The sequence below is a fragment of the Trachurus japonicus genome, chromosome 20, assembly GCF_045865225.1.
Source record: "Trachurus japonicus isolate A0001 chromosome 20, Traja_1.0".
NCBI lineage: Eukaryota > Metazoa > Chordata > Actinopteri > Carangiformes > Carangidae > Trachurus > Trachurus japonicus.
This window is the reverse complement of record NC_140926.1, coordinates 11,915,817-11,940,905: the sequence shown is the minus strand read 5'-3', so window position 1 is coordinate 11,940,905 and position 25,089 is coordinate 11,915,817. Positions and strand designations below refer to the sequence as shown.

The window sequence follows — 25,089 nt, the reverse complement described above, 5'->3', positions numbered from 1 at the left end:
TTTAAATATCACTTAGAAGAACCTTGAACAGAACATTAAGATTTTGGCAACTTTATTAATTATTTATTTATTGTATTGTCGTCTTTCATAAAGTGGTAATTATGTTTGTAATGGTACGACACACTTAAAACTACTTGGTTCCGCCCTCCCCGCCCGTCGAGCCTTCCAGAAGTCGCCGGCAAACCCGTGCGGCTTTCAGCTTAGCCACACTCCAGCTTCTCATCATAAAAAGTCCATTATTTTAACACTTTAACGCGTATAAAGTGTCCTAACCCTTCGTCAACATGTCCGCTTTGGGGACACTAGCCTTCGATGAGTATGGGAGGCCTTTCATCATCATCAAAGACCAGGACAAGAAGACACGGTTATCTGGCATTGACGCATTGAAGGTACAATGGGCTAGCTAACGGTACCCAGCTGTGGCACGTTGGCTTGCTAATTAGTTGTTTGCCATTAGTTGCATGACGTTACGGGCCTAAACTGTTTAAAGAACTGGACACACATTGAAATCCAAGACTTTGACTCATAAGCATAGTAAAATGACAAGCAAAAATGATTTAGCACTAGCTACGGATTAGCTAGTCATGCTAACATGCGGCCCATGTGCTTTCTGCTGTGCGTTTAGCAGCCGGGATGTTGCTATGTAGCTTTGGGCTGTGCCCCTAAATGGGCAACATCATCGATGCACATCACTTCCATTGTACTATGTTGAAACGATATCACAAGTGACAATCCCAGTTTGTTTTCGATGTAACAACCAACAGCGACATAAGATGCATGCTAATTGTAATGTTTATTTTGCAGTCTCATATTATGGCAGCCAAGGCAGTTGCGTCAACGCTTAAAACATCACTGGGTCCTAACGGTGAGTGTATATATAATGAAGTGCAGCCACATTCAGGCTCCCCTCACTCCATCTTAACTTTTTAAAAAGAAAGAATGAAAAAATCGTAACTATTTTTCCTTCATTGCATACAGGTCTTGACAAGATGATGGTTGACAGGGATGGGGAAGTGACTGTCACCAACGATGGAGCCACTATTCTCAGCATGATGGACGTGGACCACCAGATTGCTAAACTCATGGTGGAGCTGTCCAAGTCACAGGATGATGAGATTGGTGATGGAACCACTGGAGTTGTTGGTAAGGGAAGAGCAGATACGGGGTGTGCTTGAATATTAAACATGACTTTATGCCTCTGCTGATGTGTTATTGTGCATCCAGTGCTGATGCCTCTGTCATAAAATTGGATTTAGAGTGCGGTTTAGCCTGTTGATTATCATAACATCATGTAACAATACCAAAAAGTAGACAATAATTGTACTCGGCAGTCATTTTGAGAGAAAATGTCCCTCAGATGCTTGTGCTAGACATCTGCTAAATCAATAAAGAATTAACATGTTAATGTAGAGGAGAACATTGTTGAACCATTATGCATCCTAAAAGATAGATGGATTTGGTTTCACTCCAGTGTCGTGCAGTGTCCAGATGTTTTGGTTTTGTATTGTTGAATTACAGAGCAATTGCTGCAAAATAAAGATCATTGTATTTGTGAGGTTAGGGTAATTTTCCCAATACATAGAGGATGTCTTTAATATCATTTAACAAATTATAGGCACCCAGCTGTCATGACAGTGTACCTTTTTGACAATGTTTTGTTTTCCCTCCTCCTCCTCCTCAGTGCTGGCTGGGGCGCTGCTCGAGCAGGCCGAGCAGTTGCTGGACCGTGGGATCCACCCCATCAGGATCTCTGACGGTTATGACCAGGCTGCACGCATTGCCATCGAGCAGCTGGACAAAATCGCAGAAACCTTCCCCTTTGATCCCAGCAACACAGAGCCACTCATTCAGACCGCTATGACAACACTGGGATCCAAAGTGTGAGTCTCCTAGACACAAAAGTTTTGAGCTGTCTTAATTATGTAACAACCATTCTGTTAATGAGTTGTCATCTAGCTTCATAATCACTTAAAGCAGATATCAGTGGCACGGCCGTTTCGGCTAATGCTGTGTTCAAGGCAGGCTTTTGAAACCGTAAGTTACAGCTTCAAGTCACAACTACGACTTGGTAGCGTTCCAGGTAACCCGTAGCTCGTGTTTTTACCGTCCTGTTGTCTGTGAAAGTTCCCTATAACGGCCACTCGTAACTTCCGACCCGTGAACTCGTACCAGATCGAACTGGTATGACTTCACAGGAAGGAAAAACACAAAGTACGAGTTTCCTTGAACGCACCATGAGTTAGCAGCCCCCGCCCTTGTCAGGCATCAATTGGTCCTCGTGCTACGTCACCACATTCACGCGCATCCCTTGGCTGCACACGCAGCCCTTCATGCCGTTCTCTCCCCTCATTGGATAACACTTGTATCCCACAAGGAAAATTTTCTCCTCGGGTTACAGCAGAGCAGAGTGACGGAGAGACTCGTGTTTAGGCTGAAATACTTCATGTAAGTGATTGCTGACGGAAAATAGGACTATTTAGGACTTATATTAACAAAAACATTCCACTGATATCTGCTTTAATTACATGTCTTTGAATGAGCTGTCACTTTATAAGCATAACCAAATGTGATAGATCGTTTTTTCATTTCTAAGTTAGAATTCATTCAGGATTTGGCTAAAATCTGGTCAGATACTTTATCTTAAAGTTCTTCTTTTTTCTTTCAGTATCAACCGATGCCACAGACAGATGGCAGAGATCGCAGTGAATGCCATCCTCACTGTGGCTGATATGGATAGGAAGGATGTTGACTTTGAGCTTGTCAAGATGGAGGGCAAGGTGGGAGGCAAGCTGGAAGACACACAGCTCATCAAAGGAGTCATAGTTGACAAGGAGTTCAGTCATCCTCAGATGCCCAAGGTATGAGCAACGAGAAGGCATCTTCTCAGAGGATGTCAGTGACATTGGAATCACATAACTTGCAGTTGATAAGGACATATAAAATGTGTATGTTTGTCATGTCTGTATCCACAATATTAAAAAGTTGGAATGATTGTCGTTTGAGATAACATATTTTAGGTATGATTACCAGTTTTTTCAGTGTATAACCAAATACTGCATTTCCCTTTGTGTGACCACAGTTACTAAATAATACTAATACCGATGATTCTTTGTCACAACACAGGTTCTGAAAGATGTGAAAATTGCCATCCTCACCTGCCCGTTTGAGCCCCCTAAGCCCAAGACCAAGCATAAGTTGGATGTGACCTCCGTAGAGGACTACAAAGCACTCCAGAAATACGAGAAGGAGAAGTTCGAGGAGATGATCCAACAGGTGGGACCTCTAAGCTGCTACAACTGAACTCTTAACATCTATGTTGCTACATATTGTTAATCTTGGAAATATACACTTATGTTTCTCTTTTAGGTCAAAAGCAATGGCGCGACCTTGGCCATCTGCCAGTGGGGCTTTGATGACGAAGCCAACCACCTCCTGCTGCAGAATGAGCTGCCGGCCATCCGCTGGGTCGGAGGGCCTGAGATCGAGGTGAAACATTTGTTACATGGCAGAACTCCTTTTAACAGAATAAAATCTAATATTTTCACTTGCTTTATTATCTCAGTCATGTGTTAGTACATTATGCGTTTACAGTGTGCATTGTGTTCCTCCACAGTTGATCGCCATTGCCACAGGAGGCCGCATTGTGCCGAGGTTCAGTGAGCTGACGCCAGAGAAGCTTGGCTTAGCCGGCGTGGTGAAGGAGATCACCTTCGGCACCACAAAGGACCGCATGCTGGTCATCCAGGAGTGCAAGAACACCAGGGCTGTGACCATTTTCATCCGTGGCGGCAACAAAATGGTGAGCAGCTCAGATGTATCTTAAAACATTTAATTTATGCCGTTCTAGTTCCTTTGGTTGAACTTATTCTATTTTTCTCACAAATAGATCATCGAAGAGGCCAAGCGAGCTCTCCATGATGCTCTGTGTGTAATTCGCAATCTGGTCAGAGACAACCGCATTGTGTATGGAGGAGGAGCCTCAGAGATTTCCTGTGCCCTCTCTGTCAACCAGGCTGCAGATAAGGTGAGTAAAACGCAATATGCAAGAAATGATGTGATGTTTTAAATAATTGCTCTTAGAAACCTGATTCTCATGTTGCAGTTTTCCTCGTTAACTTCTGTTCCTTTTCTTTTTAGTGCCCCTCATTGGAGCAGTACGCCATGAGGGCGTTTGCTGATGCTCTCGAGGTAATCCCAATGGCACTGGCTGAGAACAGCGGGCTGAACCCCATCCAGAACATGACAGAGGTCAGAGCCAAACAGGTCAGAGAGAACAACCCCTTCCTCGGCATCGACTGTCTGCACAACAACACCAATGGTAAGGAATGCAACAATCATGAATAATGTACCATTTTTATTTGAACTGAACACAACTGCGCCCAGTCTTCGGAAATTCCAGCGCTACCCGTCTTTAAGTGTACCAATCCATACGTTACATGAGACTGAATGTTTGTTTTTCGTTTCCTCCTGCACAGACATGAAGCAGCAGCATGTGATCGAGACCCTGATTGGCAAGAAGCAGCAGATCTCGCTGGCTACACAGGTAGTCAAGATGATCCTCAAGATTGACGACATCCGAAGCCAGGGAGAGAGCGAGGACTAGAGCCCTCCTGAACCACCACAAGGCTCGGCTGTGCTCTAGAACACGTAAAAAAAAAATGTGTCTGCTGTTCTAGAGATTTTAGGCACTTCCCCGAGCACCATGTCCAAACCGCACTGCATATTGCTATTTATCATTTGATACAAAATGTTCAAACTGTAATCGTATCAAAAGTCACCATTAAAATGTTGGTCTGTTGAAATTCCCACTCAGTAGTTGTGATATTTCAAACCCCTATAATTCATTACACATGCCAGGTTTACATTAAACATCTTATAAGACAAAATATTGGCAAAATGATGCATAAAAAAGACATTTATTACATTCAACAGTTGATTTCTTACAAATTTACATTTACTTCATCCACACAGCTTCCATGAAGGAAAAGTCTGACATTTGGCTCAATGATCATTAAAATTAGTTCCTTAATATCCATAGATGCAGACAATCGATAAACAGTTAACTGTTAAAGAGCTGAGAAATGTCTGGAATGACAAATAAACAATTGAAAATTGTGCAATATAATAAATGTTATAATTATAATTGTTATTATTGCAATCATTTTAATTATATATCAGCTTGCTTTGAATAGCACCTCCCTGGATTTTGCACTTGGCCTTTTCAGGTTTTCACCCTTTCTTTCACAGTTGGTCCAATATGCAAAAATATTATTAAAGGCACCAGTTTCTAATTGCAGTCCCACACATCGTGCTGGTTCTGACCTTCTTATTTACATGTACTTGTGGAGCCAGTTGAGCATGTCCGTCCTGGCTTGCTGGATACTGGGTTTGTCAGTGGGGTTGATGTCTTCTCTCTTGCGGTGGACAAACCCGTGAGTCTGACCAGGAAAGACCTTCACTTGATAGTCCACTGTGCATTTCTCCTTCAGCTTTTCTTCAAGGACACCCACCTGAACAGAAAAAAAAATTAGGCAAATGTGGTTGTTGTAAGTTGTTACATGAAAGGTTGGGAGTTCTTTTAATGGATATCTGCTAAATGTTTCTGTGTCTGTTTCAGTATAGTACATAATGTTTCTGCTAGGACATCACTTGGTGCTCAAGTACCGTGGGAGCTATTAGGAGGGTCATAATAACACTGTTTGGATCTATAACTACAGAGTCAATGTCACTCACCTGGTCCAGTGGGATGACCTCATCTTTTTCCCCAAAAATGAAGAGTGTAGGACTCTTCAGTTCATACCTGTCCTCCATCTCACGGACGATCCCTGCATCACATACAGTAAGCCCCGTTATAAGAACCACTGTACATGATCCATACAGCGTGTGCTCTCTTGCTTCCATGCACATTGAGTCAGTCTCATGTGCAGCAGATACATACCATAGACTGACACTCCAGCTTTGACCTCTGGATACTGCAGGGCCAGGTAATGTGTGGCTACACCTCCCCAGCAGAAACCCACTGCTCCGATGTGTTTGGCCCCACACTGCTCCTTCAGGAACCGCAGCGCTGCATCCACCTCTCTGGGAAATTTTATTATGGGAAAGGAAATGAATGATATGTTGCCACAATACTGAAATTGGTTAGATATTCACATACACACACAGGCAAACATGCTGAGTTACTTGTTTATGTTGGTTGGCTTTTTGTCTTCAAGCCACTCCTGAAACTTGGACCAGTCGTGTGACGGACTCCACGGCTCCTTTCCAACATAGAAGTCCGGGCAAATGGCACTTCTCAAAACAGATGCAGAATAATCAGTATTACAGATCACACTAGTCCAGCACATTTATAAGCCTCTGGAATAGACAGGTGTTCAACCAGAAAGAAGTCCTAAAATGAACCTAGTCATATGGTCTAGTTCTCATTTCTTTTTTACATACATGTATCCATTGGCAGCCAGCATATCAGCCATGTATCTGGTGTTGGGAAGTTGCCACCCATAAATGTCTTGTATGACAATAATGGCCTTATCAGATGCAGTGGATGGCTTGACCACATAGGCTTTAGTGTGCTCTAGTTGAACCTCCTGGCCGAGCCCTCCATACTGCATCCGATCGCCAATATCACAGGGGCAAGGCTTGGCTTCATTTGCCATCTGAGGACAGACAAGCAAACAGAAAGTCAGCTGGAAAGAGTAATCTGGAATCAGCAGCTGCAGATTTGGACACAGCTAAATGCATTTGCGCAACACAATGACATAGCATTTTCCACAGATTGCTCTATACTTGTTTCTAGTGCCCCCCTCTCTTAGTATCAAATAGAGACAATTACCACTGGCTGCCTATTTAATTAACAGCCTGTGCAGATCACACAAACGTACCGTGTTGTTTTCTGGTGAGAGGACACAACCTGGGGTGTTGTAGGCTATGTATGCGGGGCTCAAAAAGTTGCAGCGAGTCACAAGCTTACAGTCTATGGTCACAAGTCGGTGATTGTAAAGTTTACCTCAAGTGGAAAAGAGAGAGTGAAATTCCAGACATGCCCTTCAAAATAAAAGCTGTAGTACGTTTCTACCATAGACTGTATAAAAAAGGTTTCTACATTGTAAAAGGCAGCTATTTTAAAGAAATCATGGTGATTGCAAATAGTAAAGTATAATTTATCTGATGTTCTGTGATGTTATTCTCACAGTGGTGCAAAAGGAAGGTTTGAGTGTTACTAAAATCTTAGCTAGTGTGAAACAAGCATTGTAGATCTTTGACTGATCATACAAAATGAATGACACAACCATGGTCTTACGATTTGAAGTGTGTTAAAATTAATATTTTTGATCAAATGTAGTATTTATTTAATTAAAACAATAATCATTGTTTTGTTTTAGACCACTGTTCAACCTCTTAAGTCTATCATTCATGAAGTGTTTTAAAATTAATTAAAATAAAAGTCGATATTCAGCTTTTTGCTGCTAAAGTAAGTAGTTTTCACTCTGTAATCTTATTTCGAGTGTATGTATCGTGTTACAGTGAAGTCCTGCCTGCTGCCACAACGGGAGTACCGTGTTCTTTGCATGGTTTGACTGAAGTCCTGTGGCAGCGATGGCATGGTCAAAGACAGTTGATTATTGGGTTGGGATTATACGTTTCCCCATCGAGACTTCCCCTTTCAAAAGGCACCGCTGGGATTCGAACCCAGGATCTCCTGTTTACTAGACAGGCGCTTTAACCAACTAAGCCACGGCGCCGCTGCTGGCGGGAGTTGGTAGGGCAGTAACAATTCGTGTCCAGCACTGACATATTACTGCTATTATTATGGTCAATATGCTTCGATTTTTGTTATCAAAGCAATTTAATAAGTCGTTTTTTCCCCCATAATTAATCTGAGTAACTACTGTTCAAATGTGTCCAGATGTTTGACAGCAGGTCTTTGTGTTTTTTCTTCCCCCCGTAGATTGTGACAGCAGCCTACAGTGCTCAGGCTAAAACATTTTAAAGCAGATAAAAGGTTCATAAAAATAAAAAAAAAGTTCACCAAAAACAATAGGCATTCAATTACAGGAAAGATGACAAGCAGTTCAAGTTGCAGTAAGTAATGCACATGGACCAAGAGAGAGAATCATAATCGTTATTAGAGATAGTATTGTTGTTGTTGTTGAGTTTATTATTATTCAGTGCTAGGGAAAAGGAATAGTTAAATAGAATAGCACAAGCAACAAAATTGTCATTAAGAGAGAAATCCATAGTTCAATATTGAAAAATGTACATGTCCCTCCAGTTGAGAACTGTGGAAGGGTTGTTCTGGTGGTGGTTCAGGTAGTATCCTGCAGATGTCGCTGTTAAAACACATTGGAGCAGTATGTTATCACTGATATCCTGTTGAGTTTATGTAGAAATATCACCAACATTAATTAGGAGAATATCCCCGGATTACACGTAGATAGGCGTGTTTTTTTGTGTTTTAGTGTTTATTCTCTACAACTTTATATCCTGTATTTCCCATTTCCCTCATAGCCCATCATAATGTGCTAATCTTTTTTTTTTTTATCATGTTATGCCATAGACTGTATGTGTTATGTACGCAACTGCAAAATGTATTTTTTTTTTTACTTTTTTTTTGTTACCATGTCTATCATGTTTGTTTTAAAGCACTTTGTGCCTTGCGTGAAAAGTGCTTTATAAATAAAATTATTATTATTATTATTACTGTACTTGTTTTTCTTGTACTGTCTCTTAATGAAAATACTTTAAAAAACGAAAAAGAAAAGAAAAGTTAGCTCGCCCTTCACTGACCACGTGACGGTTGTTGTGGAAGTTTACCTGCCGTAAAACCTGATCCGATGTGGTAAAGTCTAAATTGTTATGACAGGGGCTGGCGGTGACGTCACGTTCGCGCATGCGTTAGCGAGCCTAGCTAGCCATTTGTCTCCCTGCCTGGCTTTAACTGTCATTTCAGAGAGGATGTGAGCTTTCTCAAGTTTATTGTTTTACATTTGGAAAAAAAAAACGAACGTAAGAAGAAAAAACAAAACAAAAAAGCATCGGTTTAGCGGCGAATACAGGCTTGATGTTAAGAGGACGCGGCGAAGAAAGCGTGCTAGTGGTCAGTGTGTGGGGAAACCATTTTATGATTGTCAATGCATCCGACACATAAGGATACACTCGTCTCGCTAGCTTAACTTTAGCTAGCTAAACGATATCGTCTGTGTCGTGGATGGGTTCACGGAACAAAATACTCCTGGAAGAAAAGGCGACTGGTGCTTAGCAAAACATCATGGATACTGCAGAGGAAGGTAAGCACCCGGCGGAGGAGTGTGTTAGTAACGTACTTTCTGCCCTGCTGGGTTTCACTAACTAACTAGCGTTAGCCAAGCCTGGCCTGCTAGTGGTTAATTTAGCAGAATAGCATAACGTTAGCTTGATAGCCTGTCAGTGTGATTGACTGAGGAAGACGGGACAAGACTGCTAAACGCTTGTTTTACAATGCAGGTGAGCTCATTGTTATAGGATAGTCTAAAGCAGCAATGTAGAGGTGTGTGTGTGTGTAGAAAGACCCAGAAGTTGCTGGTGATGTCATCAGTCTCCTGATGTATGGTCATATAGATAAGCTAAGCTCCATATGTAACTCAGATTTGTGTATCTCGTTTAGTGTAAGTGTCAAACATGAGTGGCTAAAAAAAAAAAGAGCTACCAAATAAGATACTCTATCATTAAAGACACGTCTATTAACACACCCCTCTTACTTTCCCCCACGAGCTGTCTGCACATCTCTGTTTTGCTTGGTTTTTGGCAATTGTTGTCACATAATGACATGTATGTGTGTTTTTGTTTGTGTGAAGCGGATATTTGTCGTGTGTGCCGCTCAGAGGGGACCCCAGACAAACCCCTGTACCACCCCTGTGTCTGCACTGGCAGTATCAAGTTTATCCACCAAGAATGGTAAGTGTGTCTGTCTGTCTGTCTGTCTGTCTCTCCCCCTTTGATTTGACAGTCAGTGTCAATATTGTGACTTTGCAGTTCCCTCTTTCTCTCCAGAGTCCCCCACACACCCTTTACAAAAAAAAATCTTTTACACACGCACAGAATAGACCTGAGTAACTATACTGTAGTTGGACATTGTGTGAACTTTCTATTTGTATTTAGATGGGACAGTGCACATCGTTTGTAGCAAAAATGCTAACTTCCATTTGTAGTCCTATTACATAAAAGCAGTTGAAAACAACACTACAATACATAAACCTGGTGCAGTTGTTCTTCTAAAACACTAGTAGTAGTCAGTAGTAACTTCACTCAAATACTATGCTTGTTTAGGGTCGTACAGAAAGTGTAGAACTGATTGTAAAGGTTTTATTTATTACTATGTAGAGCGATTGATTATTGCTATTGAACACATAAGAATATTTCCCATAGTTCCACTATTCTTTCGATCATGTTTATTTCTATTTTGGCTCTATGCCCATAAGCAGAAAGTCTTAATCTTATGGTCTAAGAAAAGGAGGCATATTAATAAGATTACTAATCAAAATAAATAGTACAATGAATTTATTGCAAATTGTTTCGCTTTCCAAGCTAAAATGTAATTTTCCTTTCCTGTTTTGTCATTACAATATGATTATCTAATTTGGTGTACAGGTTGTGTACAAATATTGTTATTATAGTGATGGCTTGATGATGAATGCAGTAGAAGAATCATGAAAAGCATAAAGGGTATCGGGTTTGCCCTCTTATGTCATCCAGGCTACATAGTATCCCACATCACTGGCCGTAGGTGTGGTATTGGAAATGTGAAAACAATACCAGCACCTGCGGGTTCTTTGGAGATTGTGCTGTGTTCTCATCTGTCAGGTGTGTCAGCAGCGTAGCTGGTTATAAGAGGGTCAGGTGGATGGAAATCTCTAGGCAGAAGCAAAGGCCAGGCCTGGATTGTTCTGCTGTGACTGTTGAAGCTCCGTCCGTATTCATATTAGTTCACTGTCACCCCCCACAAAGTCAGAAAAACAGCCTATTGTGTCTGGATGGCAGTGCTCAGTGTATAGAGTGTTAAAAGAAGCTCTGCTCTTTTATTTATTGCATGAGTAAAGATAGAAAATACACACAAAGCTCAGCGATTCTAAATGAGGAGACACACTATGCTGAATTTTTATTACCACAGTCAAAGATGTATCAGATGTGGGACAGGGACTCCCAATGCACAGTTGCACAGGAGGCAACAAACGTCTCACAGCAGGATGCCCAATATGTGCTGTGACAGTTTGACTTCACAAGATTAAACCTTCACCAGTTATTCACTGTCTGGGTTTTAGTGCTTTCTCAATGTGTGTGAGTCAAATGTGTCATGATTTTGAGCTGTGCTGGTTTCTGTTAGATAGTCTTACTGTCCCTGATCTAAATACAGATTCTTAATTTAACCACAAAGGAATACCTATAATATTTGCATAGCTGTGCTTAGGCATGTCACAATTATTACATAATTGCCTGATTGCAATTAATTGAGCTCACCACAAATATTTTGCATAATTGTTAAAATAGTTTCCATTCATATGTATCAGAACAGCTGGATGAAACTAACAAAAATGTAATCATTTCTATCACAATTTCCTGGTCGTTTTCCACCATTTACGGTGTGGCTGTCGCAATTATTTGTTTGGTAATTAATCGTCAACTAAAATGTCATGATTGTGACAGCCCTAGTTGTGATGTAGTAATAATAAAGATAAAGATTACAATTTTTATCAGGAGATGGAGAGTAAAGGTTGATTATGTAGACAAAATCGAACTAAAACCTGAGGTGTAACTATGGTCTGTTTAGGTCTTATGAGAAAGCTGGTGTATGTGTTGGAATCCCTTATATAATCCATTTGTTAATCCCACGGTGTAGTAGGCTATGTCACAACAAGATGAGAGGAGATCGTTATGTACACATCAGCTCAGATATAGCTGACACACCCTACTTTGTTGTGCTGTTAATCAGAGAGTGAGTGTTTAACCATGACTGACTGAGGAATGAGAAATGGTCCTAGTCGCAGTGTCTGTTGGATCCAGAGGTCCTGAAGAGGTCGAAAGAGCTGAGTTTACATCCTAGTCACTTCATATCCTTGTGTGATAAATCCTAGCATGGGTATGACCATCAAGGAAGACACAATGTTAGGTGAACACTTTCAACAAATGTTTTTACGCCTATTAGACTACATCTAATAACGGTTTTGGATATGCAATACCATCAGCGTTCAAGCAGACTTGAATATCATGTGAAATAGAGAAAACCAACACCTTTAAAATCTACTGAAATTTGAATGTACACCCCCAAAATTACAAGCCAGTTTGAGTGTGTTAAGTCTGTCTGTGTGAGAAAACTGTTTTAAGCTTGAGTAATGTCTATGTGATTAAAACGTAAAAAAGCTGTGTCGGCACATGTATACGAGGGTGTTAACTTAACTTTGGTCCTTTTCAAACTGTAAATGTTGCTTCACAGTTTGGTCCAATGGCTGAAGCACAGCAGGAAGGAGTACTGTGAATTGTGCAAGCACAGATTTGCTTTTACACCAAGTAAGTTCACCAAACCAGCCTTTCATATGGGGCTGTATGGTTCTTTTATTGTGTTTTACATATAACTCATTTATTGACAAGTCGTGTCTTTGTTCATACAGAATTTTTGAATAATTATCAAACTCTTCTTCCCTTCTCCCCCCTTCAGTCTACTCCCCAGACATGCCCTCACGTCTGCCCATACAAGACATTTGCGCCGGCCTGCTGACCAGTGTAGGCACGGCGATCCGCTACTGGTTCCATTACACACTGGTGGCCTTTGCATGGCTTGGGGTGGTCCCTCTCACTGCATGTAAGTCGAACGCACAAAAATTGATTATGTATTCAGAGCCACAAGGAAAACCTCTTAAAATAGAGGATTACACATCTGTAATAGCCTTTGTGTTGTGTGTAATTATCTCATACACGTCACGTGATATATTTCAAATAAGTTATAGAAACAGATTTGATCTGATTACACCTGCTGAATGCGTTTTACAGACTTTAAAGTCGATGCTCATTTCATTATATCCAGACCTCTCATGTGTAACTTCTCGCTCCCACGGCGAGAGAAAGGAATGTCTCACATAAGTGCTCAGATTTAGGCACATGTGGACCCGTTTGCTCCTGCTGGAGAACAATAATACAGTCATTGATGCAGCGACCATGACATAAACTTAACATATTAGCTCATGTTTATGATTTAACAAGATCAAGAGAATTACGGCTTAAGAGCCATTACATAATGGGCTATGCAGTGTGTTCCAAGCTATATAACCCCCCCACTACTCAAAACGTTGGCTCGATCTATTTATCTGTCATACATTATGTAAAGTGTATCAATGCAGAGTCAGATTAATATAAATATTTTAAATGAATGACGCCAATTTATTTGTCTTTTCTCTTTGCCAAAGGTCGCATCTACAAGTGTCTGTTTACCGGCTCTGTGAGCTCACTGTTGACACTTCCATTGGACATGCTCTCTACGTGAGTAATGAAACCAGTATTATCCAGTACTCACTCACTAAAGCAATATTTAAAACCTAATATAAACCAGTGTGTTCTATTTATTTATACTTCTCATTTTCCCCACAGCTTTGATGTAAAGGACCATTTCAGTGTTTTTATGTGTTTTTGTTGGTGTCCCTTCAGAGAGAACCTGCTTGCAGATTGTCTTCAGGGCTGCTTCGTCGTCACCTGCACCCTGTGTGCATTTATCAGTCTGGTGTGGCTCAGAGAACAGATCGTTCATGGTGGCGCTCCCCAGTGGTTAGAGCAGCACCAGCCACCACCACCGAATGCTGCAGGACAAGCCAATGAGGTGCATTGCTTGACTGATTGTCAATATGTTAAAGTAATGTATTTCATTAAACAGAAATGAAAAGCAAAAGCATCAAAAGTAACTGTCCAATGAAGATATTTTACAAATTCTTTGTGTGCATTGTGCTGCAACACCATATCCTGTAACCAATATATCTATACTGCAGTATCACACACATGGACAAAACAAATCTCCCCATATTAAAGCCGTGCACCCTGCTGTCTCACCCTCAGGCACAAGGTGCAGGTCAGGGAGCAGCTGATGAGCCCCCCGCTGCCCAGCCGGCCCCTGCTGATCCTCCAGCCCAGAATGAGGCAGAGCCGGAGCCCCCCGATGTGCCCCCAGACCAAGCTGATGACCCGGAGCTGGAGGAAGAGGAGGGAGCAGCTGCTGAGGATGCAGACCCCAACAACGGAGCACAAGGTTAGACTCAAGTTGAGTCCTGAAGTACTTTACTTTACACATTTTCAGAAGAGTTGTCAGACTGTGTACAATGTTTTTTTGTTTTCTTTTATCAGTATATACAATAGACATTATAGAAAAACCCAGCAATTGTCTTCACGAGTGGCACTTTCTCTGTCTGTCAGACTTTATTGAAATGCGATTGAATACCTGAATTACTTAAAATCACAAAACACTGAGAAAGCGGCAGGGTTTATTCACAAATGAAATGAAACAGACATCATGGGTAAAGTGTTCCCAAAACATTTTACCTCCAGTGAAACAAACAAAAATGACCATGGACCAGCAGGTTTATGAAAATGTGGCTCACAGCAAACGGTGTCATTGGCACCAGAGCATACAGATGGTTTCCATAATGGCCTCATTTGGTAACAATTTTCTTGTTACAAAGTAATTTGAGATAAGATATAACAGCATGTCAAAATGCAACCCATAGCATTCACATCACACCAATATGTATTATGTTTTATTGTGGTTAATGGACTGATTTTTCAGCAGAAAGGGCAAAAAAAAAGTAATGAATTGTGATTGTGTTGTACATTATTCTAACAGAGGAGTATCACCACAGCTAAATGAATATACGCCTCATAATAGCCTTTTTTTGCACCGCAGAACTGATTACCCCAGAACAACATTAATAATGTAAGAGTAACAGCATTTTTAAGATATTACTTTTCTGCCCTGTTTGAACAGACAAACATAACAAAGGCACTCTCCCGCCTTAATGCTGTTCACTGTGATGTTGTCGTCACCTCACAATCGGAGAGAACAGCGTCTTGTGTCGGATCGCCCATACACTGTTCATAGAAAATAGTTTTTAAGGTTATTGTTTAGCAGGATTGTTGTAATCCTTCCAGTGTTTCAAGCTGATGTCTGTCTCTGTAGATGACATGAACTGGAACGCTCTGGAGTGGGACAGAGCAGCAGAGGAGCTCACTTGGGAGAGGGTAAATCTGCATGTCATTATTGATCCCCACAGAATCTATAGGCACCTTCTCTATCTCTGTTATGTATCATTTGAATATAAAACAATGAAAAATACTCAATTTCTGCCATAGATGCTCGGCCTGGATGGTTCACTGGTATTTCTGGTAAGTATTAATACCCATGATTGTTTTTTTTATGTTATGTAAACTCAGGTTATTTTGTATTAGGAGTGTCTAAATCTTACCACTTGATGTTTTTATCTTGTAGGAGCATGTGTTTTGGGTAGTATCTCTCAACACACTCTTCATCCTGGTTTTTGGTGAGTAGACCGAAACAAGGATGTTGTTTTATGTATCATACTGCACAATATTATCATTCTGGTTCTTTCTCTCACACTGCACCACTGACTTAAAGGGATACTTCACCCAAAATTGATCATTCACCAATTTTCTACTACAATTTGAATACAATTCTACTATTTTCTATTTTCATATCATGGCAGAGGATAGTGCTCACTTTTTTTGAATCGTCCAAAACACACACTATGAAACATCCCAAATATCTCCATACTGTCATCCGTACTGACCCAAATGTCCTGTAGCTGCGACATGAAAAAGTTGTTTGGAAAAAATTAATTTGACCGCTGTTTTTAGCCTTGTTGTAGTAGTAGCTCCCAGTGGCTCTGTTGATGTTTGTGCGCATGTGCGTGATTTGCTGCGAGATGTTCTTGTTTTTGTCTCGTGTTTACATCATACATCCAATGGTTTCCAACAACAAACGTACATCTCGCATGACGGTGAGTAGAAAATTGGTGAATTATCGATTTTGGGTGAAGTATCCCTTTAATTTGTAACATAAGTGTATGTGCTACAGTAGGAAAACCCTCCTTTCTTGTGTTTCGTTATGCAGCATTTTGTCCCTACCACATCGGGCACTTCTCTGTCGTTGGCCTTGGCTTTGAGGAATATGTAAGAAGCCGCTCTAATCAATTAGCTGGATTAAACGACCCAGTATCTAATTATCCTTCATTAATCTGCTGCTCTGTGCTCTTCCACAGGTCCAGGCCTCCCACTTCGAGGGCTTAATCACAACAATCGTGGGCTACATACTGTTGGCCATGACTCTCATCCTCTGTCATGTATCCTTTCACCTGACATCATCAATTTTCTAGACTCTGCTGAATATTTTTACTCAAAATAACTCCATTGGCCGTAGACTCACAATAATACAAGGCCAGACGTTGCATGATAAATGTATTCTCTCAGGTCTGAGCAGATGTAAGAGGTTGTGTGTGTGTGTGTGTGTGTGTGTGTGTGTGTGTGTGTGTGTGTGTGTGTGTGTGTGTGTGTGTGTGTGTGTGTGTGTGTGTGTGTGTGTGTGTGTGTGTGTGTGTGTGTGTGTGTGTGTGTGTGTGTGTGTGTGTGTGTGTGTGTGTGTGTGTGTGTGTGTGTGGTGGCAGTGTTGATCCTTAATTACCGTCTCAGGGACTGGCCGCTCTGGTCAGGTTCCAGCGTTCCCGGCGCCTCCTGGGAGTCTGCTACATTGTTGTCAAGGTAACAACCCCTCTAAGTGCATTTTTGCTCTTTGTGACGTACGCGAGTGCCATCCTTGGTTGAAATGTAAACAGACACTGTACACTTACTGAGATCGACCTTGTGAACATAACACTGTATTTAGTCTTATTTGCAACATCAACATATAAGCTCAGGGATAAAAGTAATTCATCACAGTATGACCCACTTCACTTGACTCTTTTAGTTCATCTACATATTTCACATTTACTGTTATTGAGTCATATTTATCTTTCCATTACAGGTCTCCCTGCTGGTTGTTGTGGAGATTGGTGTGTTTCCACTCATCTGTGGCTGGTGGCTTGACATCTGCTCTTTAGTAAGACTCTCACTCTGCTCCTTATAATCACTGTCATTATGTATCCACAGCTCTGTTAAAACATCCAATTCCCCAGCTCCTGTCACTTCTCTGCATTATTGTATTTACAGCAGGGGAAAATAAGTAATGAATGCATCAACATTTATCTCAGAAAATATATTTCTAATGGAGCTGTTGACATGAAACTTTCAGCAGATGTTCACAACAACCCACATGCACATGCACACATAAAGAAATCCAAACATTTATGTCCATAAATTAAGTAATGTGTAATAAAGTGAAATGACACAGTGAATTAGTATTGAACACATGAAGAAAAGGAGGAGGTGGAAAAAGCAGCTGGAGTCTGTCAGTATTTAGAAAGTCATCTCAGTAATATCAGCTGGTTTAGTCCAGTTGACGCCTATAAAAAGGTTTCTCATCACCAAGGTGTCACACAAGAGGCATCTCGTGATGGGGAAAAACAAAGAGCTTCTCAAGACCTTCAGAAACTATGTTACAGAACATACTGATGGCATCGGTTACAGATGTGTCTGAATGCACCGTTTTATCCGTTAGGCCACAACCAGGTGTTCCTCACAAGATTTGTGGGTCAAAAGAAAACTAAGAAGAGTTGTGCAAGAGCCAAGGATCACTGACAGAGAGATTTAGAGAGACCTGGAATCAGCAGGTGCAGTTATATATAAAAAAAACAAAACAATGAGTAATGCATTTAACCTCCATGGCCTCTATGCATGCTCACCATGCAAGTCTATTGACGCGTTCAATACTTATTTTCCCCGCTGTATGTAATTAAGCAGTTTAATGCTTGAATTAGTATCATGGTAATTGGAAGGTCACTCTCATCACTGGCTGTTGTTGTCATTGATTTTTCTTGGAGTAGTTTCTATGTTTTCTCTGAGGCTGCGAGGGTTCCTCCAGAGTCAGTGACTCTGTTTTCTGTGTTTAAGTGGATGCTTCATCCAAGTTGTTTTTCTAAAATGAGAGCAGCGTTGCCTTCCTGTAGAGACGTCTGTCACATCGCAGTTGAAGTGGCTTTTAACAAGGTTGCGTCGCGGCTCTCACTTTCCTCGTATGTAAGCAGTTGTCAGAAAACTGAATCCCTCTCCACCCCCTGCTGCCTCCTGAACATTGCCGCCTATGCTGCTCATTGTAACTCAGTGGGTGTGTTTTTTTTCCTGAGCCTGTTCAGAGCCGTCCAACCTGCCACAGAACAGATGGAGCTGCTCTCACTGCAGAAGGAGACCGCAGCCCTTCTGCTCTGCAGCTGTTTGCTAGGGAAAACAATTCGACTGGCCTGAGGAGAGGCTGTGTGGAATAAGCCGTCTTCATTATTTCAGTTTGTCCCACAAAATCAGAGCAACCTGTAACAATAACAAAAGTTCTTTGTCCTCTGTTCAGATGTTTTTAGATGTTATAGATAAATATTCAAAATTGAAAACAGTTCAATGAAGACAGTTAAAAATGCCAGAAAACAAGGAAAATTTTCCATTTTTGTAACACCAGTGTCACAAATCTTGCCATGTTCTCATGAAAAGGTCAAAGATTGGTGTCACTTTGACTTCACACCTGCCACATTCTTGTGAATATGAGGGGGAGGGTTGACATGAAACGATGATCTAAAAACCTCTCACAGATGTCCAGTGGGTTAAAGTGATGACGCACTGTCTCTAAAAATCATGTTCTACATTAAAACTAATGGACACGATCATCATCACTATAACGCAGGAACAGAAGGGGAGATCGTCGACATATTTCCTGCATGTTGACTGCTTAGTGAAGGCGTACGGCCACAAGGTGGTGATTCTAGTTGAAAGCATATGGTGTGTGTAAATGTTCTTCATTTCATTCTAGCCAACTGTTTATTCAGTGACTGAAAAAAAAAGTACTGTAAGTAGAAATGATCAAAGAAAAAATCCTGAATTTCATTCAACCAAAAATGTATTTATTTTTTTCCATTTTCTTTTCTGCATCCTGTAGGAGATGTTTGATGCCTCCCTGAAAGACAGAGAGTTGAGTTTTAAATCAGCCCCTGGTACCACCATGTTCCTGCACTGGCTTGTGGGAATGGTCTATGTCTTCTACTTTGCTTCTTTCATCCTCCTACTGAGAGAGGTAGGATCATGTTGAGAAAATATTTATTCTAACATCTGTTTTCATATGTAATTCTCTGCTAATGATAAGTATAAATTATTAAAAAATAATAATGTGTTTGTCTAACAGGTGCTGAGGCCTGGAGTGCTGTGGTTTCTAAGAAACCTCAATGACCCAGATTTTAACCCAGTGCAGGAAATGATTCACCTGCCCATCTACAGACACCTGCGGCGGTTCATCCTGTCCGTGGTGGTGTTCGGTTCTATCGTGTTGCTCATGCTGTGGCTGCCCATCAGGCTGATTAAACTACTGCTGCCCACCTTCCTGCCCTACAATGTCATGCTCTACAGGTAACCGCAGATGAGACAAAACTGTTGCATGATTATCTATGTGAGAGCTACTCTAGTTTATCTTGTTGTGTTAGATGCAAGAACAGAGGCCCTCAGAAGACTAACTTTTGTCAATTCAACTATTGAGAATAGAAATCTCAGTAGCTGTTTGTATCACCATGTGGTACATGAACTGGAACACGCTGTTGAAATGTGTCTTTCTGACCTGTCCACCTGTTTCCCCCTCAGTGACGCCCCGGTCAGTGAGCTCTCACTGGAGCTATTATTACTCCAGGTTGTGCTGCCAGCTCTACTGGAGCAGGGTCACACTCGCCAGTGGCTCAAAGGCCTGGTCAGAGCCTGGACTGTCAGCGCTGGGTATTTACTGTAAGTCAAGTCCGAACACACCGCAACACGTTGTTGTACATTCTCACTCTGAAATTATCCGTAACCAACCAACCGCTTCTCTCTGGCCACCGCAGAGACCTGCACTCCTACCTCCTCGGTGAGCAGGAGGACAATGATGCCAACCAGCCTGTGAACAACAACAACAATAATAACCCTCCCCCCGGTCACCATAACAACAACAACAACCCTGCCCCAGCTGTTGGCGAGGGGCTACATGCAGCCCACCAGGCCATCCTGCAGCAAGGGGGACCAGTGGGTTTCCAGCCCTACCACCGACCCCTTCGCTTCCCATTCAGGGTGAGATGGTCCTGTGGTTTTGAACACTCAGGCTTAGGGATCACGTCACAATTATTTGTTTTCACAATTAATAGCAGTATTAAACGCCACAATTAATTAATCATAAAGATTCCTAAATACCATCACTTTCCAAAAAAGATTATGTTGCAATCAGATGCAGATGTGCACAAAAGTTAAGGTAAATGTAAGAAATACTGGTCCATTTAACGTAACGTAACATACAATTGGTAGGAATTTAAATGTTAGTGTCTCATTGGTGATAAAAAAACAAACAAACAATTAAAATAAACTTAAACATTTGGTATAGATGGCAATTAATGATTTGAATATTTAAAACACTTCCCCTGGAGGATTAATAATTGGTTGTATATTAATAGTATAGTTAAAATATCTAGTGTAAATAATTACCGGTAGTAATGTAATTCTATTTTTGACTGTATTTGATTTTACACATTCATATGTTGTGAAATTAATTAATGCATAATAATCATGATAATCGTAATACCATGTTTATTTCTACAGCACCAGTTTGATATCCAGTTAGAGGAACTTGTGGTTAGATGAACTGATTTCAGCTAACATGTAAACCTTTGGAGTGTGAAATCTGAAATCTTTGAGACTGGTTACTAAAGGCTGCAACGCCACAAAATTTATTTTTCAAAAGTGAAGAAGCTGTGACTGGCACCACAAGCTTCCCATGCATTACCAATGTTTACCAAAAGCTGCTGGGAATAGGCACACCCTCTTAATTTATAGTTACCCTGACACTCCAGGGTATGGATGCACTGAGTCAACAATACATAATACTCTTTTTAAGTAATAATGCATTAAGGCAGATAATATACGTTTGTGTACCTCAGGCTTTTCCTCTACTGTCTCCTTTTCTTTTTTGTTTAAAAAAGGACTTACTACAGCTACCTGTAATTTGTGGTATCCAGCCCAATTTTAGAAACAAGCCAACGCCCTAGGCTGTATAACTCCACTCTGTCATTCCACTGCTCCTCCTAATGTTAAAGGCTGTGATCTCCATCTGCACTGTTTTAACTGTCTAATGTGTTCCAGCTGTAGTTAAGTACATGCAGAGTGTCTGTGCATATTTCTACAGAGTTGTCAGGGAGTGTAGAATAATAGTCAGCCAAGTTTGATTATTGCCCTGTATTCACTTTTATTCTTAAACATTTGTTGTGCTCTTCTCTCCAGATTGTGCTGCTGATAGCGTTCATGTGCATCACTCTGCTGGTGGCCAGTCTGGTGTGTCTAACCCTACCAGGTGAGATGTGTTTCTACTCTGAGGACCAACACCCAAGCCGTAATTGTCGGGTGTATCTATGTATATTTATGTCTCCACTCTTTAACCCTTTACCTACTGAGGCTAAAAATGGCCATTTGGACATATTTTGTTATTATTGCTATGAAATGGTCAGAAAATGCCCGATGTCTGAAAGCTTTCCCTCCTTTCTCCAGGAGTACTTAAACTTGAATTTGTAACATCTGGTAAATGATTATTGCACATGGTATGGAAGTATCAGCAGTTTAGATAAAGAAAAACACAAAAACAGGGTTTAGTGAGGAAAAATACTGTTAATACACATGAAGTTTTGATTTGACATTTGAAATGGGAACCTGTACATCAGTGATCATCAACTGGCCCGCGACTGAGTTCTAAAAGTTTACAAGTATTATATTTCTCGGGCTCTGTGCGCCTGTAAGTCAAGATGTAGCGTCTTTTGCGCACTCAAACCCATTCAGTGTAGATGCGCGCCATGCACCGTCTCAAAACAAAACCGCCTGTGTCTCTCCTACTGTTTCCCACTGAGCTCTGTGTGTGGAAAAACGTCGCCTCCCAGATGTAGAATGTGTATTACAGAAGAGAAACAAGCATTTCAGGACTACTGACTTGTATCAATCAGAACCGATTGTCAGCCTCCTTTCATATTTAGGCTGAAAATCACAGGGCAAGTCAGCAGTGTAAAGCTCCAGCATGTATCTGAAAGTCAGCTGTCAAGATGTTTCATTTTATATCATACCAAACACCAAAGATGTATATAAATGAAAATGATGAGCTTACAGGGTTTACAAAAAACTCTGTTCACAGGCGAAGAAGTGCAAAACCAAACTATATACAATAGGTGAAAAGACACACATTCCATTGTGTGAGTATGACGGAGTGACGGTAATAATACTCAACACATAGCAAACATAGCAGTAGGTAAAGGGTTAAGAAGTTCTAGTTTAAGCTCAAATAGTTAGATCTCAGTTAGACCTGAGGATAATTGCATAACTGGAAATGGTGTGCTCATGTACTATGTCTTTTGTGTTGCAGTGTTCACCGGGCGCTGGCTAATGTCCTTCTGGACAGGAAACTCCAAAATCCATGAGCTGTACACAGCAGCATGTGGCCTGTATGTCTGCTGGCTGTCTATCCGCGGTGTCACTGTGCTGCTGGCCTGGATGCCCCAAGGACGCACAGTCATCATGCGCAAAGTCCAGGAGTGGACACTCATGGTACGCATCAACGAGCAGCCTCCGTTGTTGGCGAACACCAAAACTGGGCAGCAGAGTGGGGCCTTAATTACTTGTTTTCTTCCCAGCCATTAAATTGTCAAGAGCTGGAGTGTTTCTGTGAAGCGGTTGTTTGCTCATTGCAAGCTTTAAAGTCAATATCCATAATTTGGCAGCATCTTCATATTAGTATTGTACCAACTTTTAACTGTCTACCCCAGCCAGTGCTGCAGTAGTTAAATCACATGTTGGCATTATGGGGGATAAAACTTCAAACTGCCATACTTCTCTTAATCTGTTGATGCTTCCATGAGCAATTGTGTTCATTTTACATCCTCTTTATTTTTGCAGATCCTGAAGACCCTGGTTGTCGCTCTACTGGTTGCTGGAGTCATCCCACTGCTACTGGGTCTGCTGTTTGAGCTGGTTATCGTGGCTCCACTCAGGGTACCACTGGACCAAACACCCCTCTTCTACCCCTGGCAGGTACGACGGTGTCTTTTCCCCCCATCTCTGCCTTCCCTCCCTCTTTTTAAAGGCTTCATTTTAGTTGTTTTACTATTGCAAATTCTTTATGTTATCAATATTCATCCACTGATCTATTGTTGTCTTCAGGACTGGGCTCTTGGAGTGCTCCATGCCAAAATCATCGCAGCTATCACTCTCATGGGCCCTCAGTGGTGGCTGAAGACTGTTATTGAGCAGGTGAGTCTTAAATAGATATTATGTATGATTTTTTTTTTTCATTTTGAGAAACATTTAACAATTTAATTACCCTGTTTATTCTTCATCTACCAACATGTACCGGTAGTCATTACTTAGTAACTGCTGGGGGGGGGGAATATTAACCAATGAATCTGTGCTCACTTTGTATTCCACCTTGCTTGTATTCAAACAAACACAGTAACTCCTCTGTGAATTCATTAAATTGGAAGAAGGCATATAATAATTCCCAACTTTCCCCCTAGGTTTATGCAAATGGGATTCGCAACATTGATCTTCAATTCATCATCCGTAAACTGGCAGCTCCCGTCATCTCAGTCCTGCTGTTGTCCTTGTGCGTGCCGTATGTGATCGCTGCTGGAGTGGTGCCGGCTGTAGGTGAGTGCTCAAGCATGGGGTGTTTAAATGTATTTGTTTAAGCCTTTCATTTTCTCTGTTACATTCACCAATAGAGTTAGTTTCAGGGATTTTATTACACCAGTAAATGCATTTTTCTGAGATTAGATCTCAGCAGCAAGTGAAGCAGAATAGAGCACTGCCACTGACCTATCATAAAACAATCCGCTTGCAGTTTCTGCGATTTATCCTGTGAATGTGCTTTTTTAAGTGCCATCACTTTACGGAGGTGTTCTCTGAAATATTACATTTCTTCTTATCTCAGATGACTGTTGCGGTAACCACAGTTCAATCTAATAGGAGGTTAAGTGAAACAATATATAACTGAAGTGCATTACTTTTACAGGAGTGACTCCAGAGATGGAGATTCTCATGCAGAGGAGAATCTACCCGTTCCTGCTGATGGTGGTCTCGCTTATCGGCATCCTGTCCTTCCAGATCCGACAGTTTAAACGCCTTTATGAACACATCAAGAATGACAAGTAAGGTTTCATTCTCAATACCAAAAAAAATCAATTAGAACAAAACTTGGAATGAATTAATTGTTAAAAACATATAACCTTCTTTAAATAAAGTTGGTTCTTTCAAAAAAAAAAAAACCTTACAGCCAGAAACTCTGAAAACAAAAATCACAACATTATTATAATACTGTAATAATCTGTCTCTGCAGGTATCTGGTTGGCCAGAGGCTCGTCAACTATGAGAGGAAAGCTGGAAGAGCAAGTTCGGTTCCCCCCTCCAACCCTGTTGCAGAGTAGATTTTTGTGTCACGCGTTGCCACGTTTTTTGCACCCGTCACGTTGCAGACACCCTAGCCCCCCTTTTTTGATTTTCAACGAACATAATCCTTTTGAATCTCCTGTGGATCTTGGTGGATTTGATGGATGCCATTCAATTCCTTGAGTTCCCTTTCAAGCCCACTGAGTGTGGGAAGGGGGAAATGTATTATAATAATGGGACAGCCGAGTATTCCCCTGTGACAAATGGAAGTAGGCAGAAGGGTGAGGGGTTGGAGGTTTGATTCAAAGCTCAACATCTCTATTGTCGTTCATGCCTTGCTTTGTAAAGTGCTGCCTGATAATTGTACATGTGTAAATACTTTGAACGCAGACTTTGTCTTACAAAAAAAAAAAAAATACAGATATGGATTAATGCAATGACCATTGTACATCTTAAAAGTGTATGTATAATTTATTAAATCAGACTGACAATTTATCTTTT

The 25,089-nt window shown here is 41.1% G+C and overlaps 3 protein-coding genes and 1 non-coding gene across 4 annotated transcripts; 2 read left to right on the top strand and 2 right to left on the bottom strand.

Moving 5' to 3' along the window:
• The first annotated feature begins 162 nt into the window (after nt 1-162).
• Nucleotides 163-4,804, top strand: cct5 (chaperonin containing TCP1, subunit 5 (epsilon)). Its single transcript, XM_085762665.1, has 11 exons — nt 163-389; nt 805-865; nt 979-1,143; nt 1,682-1,880; nt 2,666-2,858; nt 3,124-3,273; nt 3,367-3,486; nt 3,614-3,799; nt 3,887-4,024; nt 4,138-4,318; nt 4,476-4,804. Exons 1-11 carry the CDS (start codon nt 285-287, stop codon nt 4,601-4,603), a joined length of 1,626 nt encoding a protein of 541 aa, XP_085618791.1. The 5' UTR covers nt 163-284; the 3' UTR covers nt 4,604-4,804.
• cmbl (carboxymethylenebutenolidase homolog (Pseudomonas)) lies at nt 3,870-6,964 on the bottom strand. Its single transcript, XM_085762667.1, has 6 exons — nt 6,882-6,964; nt 6,442-6,656; nt 6,184-6,291; nt 5,939-6,081; nt 5,734-5,825; nt 3,870-5,510 (listed from the first exon to the last, which is right to left on the bottom strand). Exons 2-6 carry the CDS (start codon nt 6,654-6,656, stop codon nt 5,331-5,333), a joined length of 738 nt encoding a protein of 245 aa, XP_085618793.1. The 5' UTR covers nt 6,882-6,964; the 3' UTR covers nt 3,870-5,330.
• Nucleotides 6,965-7,668: 704 nt separating this feature from the next.
• Nucleotides 7,669-7,742, bottom strand: trnat-agu (transfer RNA threonine (anticodon AGU)). The gene has a single exon. It is a non-coding gene; the product is annotated as a tRNA-Thr (tRNA).
• Nucleotides 7,743-8,880: 1,138 nt separating this feature from the next.
• On the top strand, nt 8,881-25,083 carry LOC146966507 (E3 ubiquitin-protein ligase MARCHF6-like). Its single transcript, XM_085763608.1, has 25 exons — nt 8,881-9,287; nt 9,834-9,933; nt 12,467-12,540; nt 12,689-12,832; nt 13,434-13,506; nt 13,672-13,840; nt 14,074-14,263; nt 15,188-15,249; nt 15,361-15,393; nt 15,497-15,548; nt 16,139-16,197; nt 16,287-16,367; nt 16,714-16,782; nt 17,045-17,119; nt 19,100-19,234; nt 19,343-19,563; nt 19,792-19,929; nt 20,025-20,247; nt 21,448-21,517; nt 22,571-22,752; nt 23,101-23,235; nt 23,365-23,454; nt 23,718-23,850; nt 24,215-24,350; nt 24,539-25,083. Exons 1-25 carry the CDS (start codon nt 9,269-9,271, stop codon nt 24,624-24,626), a joined length of 2,751 nt encoding a protein of 916 aa, XP_085619734.1. The 5' UTR covers nt 8,881-9,268; the 3' UTR covers nt 24,627-25,083.
• Nucleotides 25,084-25,089: the final 6 nt, after the last annotated feature.

Coding starts and splice junctions, on each gene's coding strand:
- cct5 (XM_085762665.1), top strand. CDS start 285: ATGTCCGCTTTGGGGACACTAGCCTTCGATGAGTATGGGAGGCCTTTC. Junction 1,144..1,681: donor TGGAACCACTGGAGTTGTTG/GTAAGGGAAGAG, acceptor CCTCCTCCTCAG/TGCTGGCTGGGGCGCTGCTC. Junction 2,859..3,123: donor GTCATCCTCAGATGCCCAAG/GTATGAGCAACG, acceptor GTCACAACACAG/GTTCTGAAAGATGTGAAAAT.
- cmbl (XM_085762667.1), bottom strand. CDS start 6,656: ATGGCAAATGAAGCCAAGCCTTGCCCCTGTGATATTGGCGATCGGATG. Junction 6,292..6,441: donor CTGGCTGCCAATGGATACAT/GTATGTAAAAAA, acceptor TGTTTTGAGAAG/TGCCATTTGCCCGGACTTCT. Junction 5,511..5,733: donor AGGTCATCCCACTGGACCAG/GTGAGTGACATT, acceptor TTTTCTGTTCAG/GTGGGTGTCCTTGAAGAAAA.
- LOC146966507 (XM_085763608.1), top strand. Junction 9,934..12,466: donor AAGTTTATCCACCAAGAATG/GTAAGTGTGTCT, acceptor GTTGCTTCACAG/TTTGGTCCAATGGCTGAAGC. Junction 12,833..13,433: donor GGTGGTCCCTCTCACTGCAT/GTAAGTCGAACG, acceptor TCTTTGCCAAAG/GTCGCATCTACAAGTGTCTG.